A 6,942-nucleotide genomic window follows, 5' to 3' on the forward strand; every position below is an offset into this window, starting at 1 on the left:
TTTCTCATTAGCTACTTGGTCTAGATTTGTGTATAATTTTAGGACCAATCATAATTTTGTTGGTTTGGGGTAAATTATTAATTAAGCATCAGCATAAACCCTAGCTGAAGTTAAACCTTTTTGAGAGCCGATGCTACAAATTGAAGTCAACTTTATCACCTCCAATTTAAGGATACTTTTCTTGTATCAATCTTCATTTAGTGACCTTGCCTTGCTACTCATATTACCACACTTGTATATTGTGAAATATCACTTTGGCTTGAAAAATTGCCCAAGCAAAAGGTAAGGAATCTGAAAATTGAAAAAAATTATGCTTGATTGTTCCAAAAAAGGAGCACCTATTTTGGATTTCTTTTTAGGTGTTGATGTGAATTCCATATGATGCTACTGCATATACTTCTGAAAAGGGATAGATGAAGAAAGATTACAATATTGGACATTGCAATAACTTTGCCACGCCATCTCCGATTTGTAGTCTCTTTATTGATTGAAAGAATGTAAATTGCCATTAAACGCGCGCACACGTGTGTGTGTGTGTGTGTGTGTGTGTGTGTGTGTGTGTGAGAGAGAGAGAGAGAGAGAGAGAGAGAGAGAGAGAGAGAGACTAGTGCATAGATTACCTTTGTTGCACTTACAATTTCTTCACATCATGGACTACTCTCTCTCTCTCTCTCTCTCTCTCTCTCTCTCTCTCTCTCTCTCGTGCGCATGCGCGCGCACACATGCACACACATTGTCATACATATAGTTAACATTTGTTTAACACCCATGCAATAATGGTATGCCTACACAAACACGCACGCAAACATAATGTCGTATATATGTGTCATTCGATTTGAAACATTCTAAATTCAAAGGCTTGTTGGATAAGTGAGGGTTGTGGGTTTAATGGACGGATATTGTTAACTTGCTTATTGTTTGAATATGTTTTCATGGATCTATATGACCAAAAAGTATGAAATGCAAAGAATACTTTAAAAAAGTGTTGAAACCTCAATATGCATCCATTCCAAACCAATCACTTGATTCGATTTTTTTAAAACATGGATGCAGGTGAGAATTCTATCATTTTGCAAACGTGCTTAAGGTAACTATTGTTCGATATTGAAGATAAAGACCAAGGACACCTACTTTTGTAATTTAAATTTTTGATATAAAGTAAAACTGGAATGCAACTACTATTTTTACTTTGAAGCACAAAACTTTAAAATGCAAAAGAAGTTTTGTACTCACTATCTTGCGGTCGAGATGTGTCTTGGATACACTCTTAACATATATCCAAAACAGTGTTCTTTTACAACAAGTTATATTATTATATTAAAAACGAATAAAATCCCAAGGATATCTTATGTTTCTTGAGTCATGATAATAGCTCACGAGTAGACTTTAACATATAGGGATGTTGGCATGTGTTAGGTGGTGTGGAATCTTCTATATGGAATTTCTACACAGTTTTTTTTTTTTTTGTGGCATGACTAGTTTTAAAATGTAGAAGTTACCGATTTTTCGCTCAAGAAAGATTTCTTTTAATTGGAAACATGTGATAAAACATATTCAAAAATTGGCTCACAAAGCTTTGAAACTTTAGTACAATAGAATCATAGTTCTTACACAAGTTTTGGAAAGAACTAAGCAACACTCTCACTAAGGTTGTTATTATAATAACCACTAACCTTACATCATGCCTGTTTACATACTCATCGTGTTGATGAGGTAGTGGACCCATACTCGCTTGTTTGCATGCACAATATGCTATTTTAGCACCTCATTGAGTATGGTGCTCGAGAAAGAGTGCGCATGCACACATATACGTACATACATATATTTTACACTTGTGTAACACCCATGTAGTAATGGCATGTACACATAGAGACATGTAAATGTAATTGTCATACATACATGCACATCAAGTCAAGAAGCATTCTCAACTTACAAGTTTTGAACAAATGAAATATATTGTTCAGACAAGAATAAGAGTGTTGTGGGTTTCGGCATGCGAAAATGAGTTTTGGACAAGAATGTGACTGTTATGGGTTTTGAACACATGAAGTATGTTGTTCTCGGACAAGAATATGAGTGTTGTGGGTTTTGACAGGTGAATATGATAGGTGAGTGTTATGGGTTTTAAGCACATGAAGTATGTTGTTCTTGGACAAGAATATGAGTGTTGTGGGTTTTGACAGGTGAATATGACAGGTGAGTGTTATGGGTTTTGAACACATAAAGTATGTTGTTCTTGGACAAGAATATGAGTGTTGTGGGTAAGTTGATAGGTGAATATGTTTAACTTTCTAATTGTTGTGATGTGTTTTTGTGGGTCTATATGTTTAAAAAAATTGTTAAAGAAATACTTTAAAAATTGTTGGAACTCAACATATATTAAGAGGGAGTCAATGCCTTTTGATGGCTTATCGTAAATGAAGTAGATTTTATACCTAATACTTCAGGTCACAAAAGATATGTACTGCTTATAATAGTTTTTAGTCTAAGTGTTTGTAAATTTGGCATGGATAACCGATAGGCTCAATGACACTTATTAAATAGATCCAAAATTAATCCCTTGATTGTTTGGTTTATATTGAGAGGTCTATTTTTCTTAAACTCACTTAGGGTAGCTATTGTTTGACATTAAAGATGATCATAAATATCTACTTCTATAATTTGAAGTTCTTGATATACAAACAGACTAGACAACACCTGTCATTTTTTATTTGAAGTACAAAATTTTAAAACACAAAAGAAGCTTTGTACTCATTGTCTTGAGGTCGGGAGTCATTATCCTAAACATATAAAAGTGTTCTTTGTGGATAAGTAATATCATTATATCATACCCCCCCCCCCCCCCGCCCGCATACGCGCAGACACATTGAGATGAGATTAAGATTCTAATCTGACTGAGTGAGTGCATGCAAGGCTTGATTCACAGATTTGACCAATGAAGTGATCTCCATTGTCATACGTAGCCTTGTTACTTACAATTAATATAAACTCAAGTTACTTCTCATTTTGAAAAAAGTCCATGAAAATTTGAAAATGATAATTAGTTAGGTATTTTGATCCTACTTGTAGGAAGAGAAATCGGTTTTATGTCGTAAAGCTGTTTAATGACAATATAAAGGAAAATTTTATTTGAGGAAGGTATGCCAATTTTTCTTTGTGCATTTGATACAAATAAGGTATGCTTAGTTGTTGCTAGTTCAGTTGTGGTGTAATTGTCCTTTTGATGGTATCTAATCTTACTAAAGTCTGACCTAGAATTCCTTACTTGATAGAGCGATGAAAATATTTTGATGGCTACATTCAACAATTATTCTAAGGGTTCATTATTAAAATCTACTAGTATCTATTGGATCTATTCTAAGGGTTCATTATCAAAATCTAATAGAATTTATTGGATTAACTTGGTTTTAGGTTGTATAGCTACTACATGGCCGCGAGTCTGACCTAGAATTCCTTAATTGATAGAGCAATGAGAATATTTTGATGGCTACATTCAACAATTATTCTAAGGGTTCATTATTAAAATATACTAGTATCTATTGGATCTATTCTAAGGGTTAATTATCAAAATCTAATAGTATTTATTGGATTAACTTGGTTTTAGGTTGTATAGCTACTACATGACTATGAGTTTGCCACAAAAAAGTAAATTTTCAATCCAAAAGAACCAGAGCGCAAAAGCTAATTAAGTCGTCCAAAAAAATTGGACACTTCGAACTTGAGCATCTCACTCTAATACCTACTATTTGAAGCAAGAGTGTAAACTTATAAAATTTGAAAATCATGAGAGCAACACACACACATACACACAATCATATGTTTGATTTTGCTTATGCTCCAAGTGCCTTTCTTCTTTAAAACATAAACAAATAACCCTAGGAAGCAAGGAACCAATCTTCTCCAACAAGGAATTCCACCCCTGCTTAAGCAGGTCATTGAGTCAATTTGAAGCTTTTTCCACTTCTGCTATTTCAAGTACTGTGTGATTCGAAGTCTCTAGGATACTTCACTAATTGTGCCAGCAGGTTTAGGCATCCAAACAGATTGCAAATATGGTTGCCAATAGCACCAACAATAGAAAGAAAGAGAACCCAAGAGCCTCGTAGTGATGGACTGCTTGATAATAGTTGTGTGGATGGCACAAAAACGACTAGGGAATGATCCCTTGCTGACCATTCTCTGGAATCCGGGCGACTGCTGCATGGCGACCAGTGGATAATTACGAGGTAGAAAGGTATCTAAATGGGCGGTGCAGATGCTCTCCCGCAGACCTCGGACTTTGACAGATAGGTACAAGGCCACCATAGTGGGCAGCATATGCGAATGTTTGCACGCAATCCTATTGGTTTTTACAGGAGTGAGATTTCGAAACTAGTCTTTCCCAAAAACTCTTCGCAAGGCACAGAAAGGCATTGTTTTAGGTCAACCTCTTCTCTAGAGATGTGTACGGAAGGGACTGATGTTTTCTTGGAATATGTTGCATTTTTTGACAACTATTCTGTTTTCACTAACTCCGACCACGAAAAATGCATGATCTTGCTCCCGAACAAAACCAGGTATTAGGTAACAGAAGAAACACTAAAATCAAACTCCATGCTCCTTTATCCCCTGCAAAAACCGTTCAAAAGTATCCGTGTCATCCTTGTCTCAGCATCCAAAAAACACTGAGCATTCACCAATTAAACCTCCTGCTTGTGCCACATCGAACTAGGTACCAGCAAATCAACCCCATACCTTCTTATCTCCTGCAAAGCCTCCTGCATATCAGCATTGACACCATGCCTTTCAAGGCACTGTTGCAACTTCCTTTGCAAGGGTGCAGTAGGCATAAGCCTCTTCTTCAACATCTCCAATACCAGCTTCAAGCATTCCTCTGCCTTATTTCGACGGCAAAACCCATCCAGCAAAGCTGTGTAGGAGATTTTGTCGGGAACACAGCCACTTGCCCTCATTTGACCCCAAATTTCGTAAGCTTTAGTTGTATCACCAACCTTAGAGAACATGCTGATAAGAGAGTTATATGTCACCACATCTGGCGAGCAATCGTTTCGACGCATCTCATCCATTATCTTCATAGCTGATTCTTGTTTGCCCAATCTCACATACCCATGCAGTACAGTACTATAACAAACCACATCAGGCTGACATTTTCTGTTGCGCATAGCTTTCAGTAGTTTATATGCTTCATCAACTTTATCAGCCTTGCAGAGGGTGCGTATCATAATGCTATATGTATACACATCAAGGGTGAGTCCTACCTTGACAATATCATCAAGCAGCTTGCATGCCTGGTGCATCAGCCCTGCTCTGCATAGAAAACCGAAGAACGCATTAAATGTGAACAGAGCGGGTGTAAATCCTACATCACACAATTTGGCTAAAACTTGATGGCAAGCCTTCCATTTTCCGGCCTTGCAGAATTCATTGACAAGATCATTGACAACCCTCGCATCAGGGGCATATCCCAAGCGACCCATACCGGCAAGATGTTGGCAAGCATCGTCAATGAGTCCGCCCTTGCAAAGCAATCTGAGCATGGAGACATACAACTCATGTTTCGAAGGGAACTTGGCTTTCATTTGTTGGAAGAGCTGGAAAGCATGCGACACGTCGCCAGCAGTAACCAAAGAGTCCAAGACCTTGAAGTAGATATCTAGCTTACATGCTGATTCCTTGACATTCATCGTGTTGAGAAGAATGAAAGCTTCCTCGGCCCTGCCCTTGTCGCAGAGGTCTAAAATAGAGCCAGTTAATTTCCCTGCAGATGAACAGAAAGCGCGCAATGGAAGGACCCATGTAGCGCCTGGTTGAGCTCCAGGGACACTGAATCGTAGAAAGGGTTTGCGCCACTTGCTGCGGAGTAATCTGTTCGTCACTGTTTGCTTCCCCGCCACCATACGCGTGAGCTTAGAGAGCGAGCGAGCGAGCGCGCGAGCGAGCGAGAGAGAGAGACGTCGCAGGAACAAGCCCAAGAGACCGGTGTGCGCGCGTGTGTGTGAGAGAGAGAGAGTACTGAAAAGTGTGTGAGTGTGTGCGGCAAGCTGGAAGGGTATATCCTCTTGCTTCCAGTTTAGTGTTTCCGTGGAAAGAGGTTACGATTCATCTTTCATGGAATCTTCGGCACGAAGGTGATTCAATTCGTTTGGAGAGCCTCCGTTGGAGCCCAGCATTTTCTCTTACTTTGGTCGATCGCTCCCCTCGCCATGCTTACTTTCTCTCCGACCGTGGTATTCGTGTGGTTGAGGATGTAGTCGATAAGACTGGATATACTTTTGAGTTTCCCTTTGTCGCTCGCCATTTTGGATTGGGTACGCATTACCGTCAGTTTTGGAGAGAACTTCAAAGTATGTTGCTTGACTTTTTGCCAGTTTTGCCCTTACTTGATGGTGATCGTATGTCTGATTGGGATCTTCGGGAAATGCCTTTTTGAGATATTTCTGCGGGTCGAATTTGGAAGGATGCTTGGGTGGTACAGCTTATCTACATTCGTGGAGCTATGCATGATGAGTTTGGAAAACCTTTAATACAAGGTGTGGACCTTTGGTCTACACAACTTGCATCTTTGTTCCATGACTGCGATTAAAGATGGCTAGGCTTGCAAGAAGAAATGGGAACGTGTGTATAACGCTTACAAGAAAGACAAGGCCCATAACTCCATTTCAGTAAAATAATTTGTGACTGGTTTGACATAGTGGATGAGTACATGCACAGTCGAGCGAATGTGGTAAGCGAGTCCCATGATTCCGCACTCGGAGGTACTACTAATATAGATATACATGAGTCAATTGCACCTTCAAACGGACTTGCCATCGAAGATGCAGGAGAGGAGACACCATCTTTGGTTACGAAGGAACCATTGGCCACTACAATAGCAAGAGAGGCTTGCCATCAAAAGGATAGGAAAATTGAAGACTCTTTGGTTGATATGGAAAACACTGTCAG

General features: G+C 38.9%; 1 protein-coding gene across 1 annotated transcript; it reads right to left on the minus strand.

Moving 5' to 3' along the window:
• Positions 1-4,445: 4,445 nt before the first annotated feature.
• On the minus strand, positions 4,446-6,027 carry LOC147421018 (uncharacterized). The gene has a single exon (XM_086504178.1). The coding sequence runs from the start codon at positions 5,895-5,897 to the stop codon at positions 4,680-4,682; it is 1,218 nt and encodes a 405-aa protein (XP_086360304.1). The 5' UTR covers positions 5,898-6,027; the 3' UTR covers positions 4,446-4,679.
• Between the last annotated feature and the right edge of the window lie 915 nt (positions 6,028-6,942).

The sequence above is a fragment of the Adiantum capillus-veneris genome, chromosome 28, assembly GCF_014529385.1.
Source record: "Adiantum capillus-veneris isolate H3 chromosome 28, ASM1452938v2, whole genome shotgun sequence".
Lineage (NCBI taxonomy): Eukaryota > Viridiplantae > Streptophyta > Polypodiopsida > Polypodiales > Pteridaceae > Adiantum > Adiantum capillus-veneris.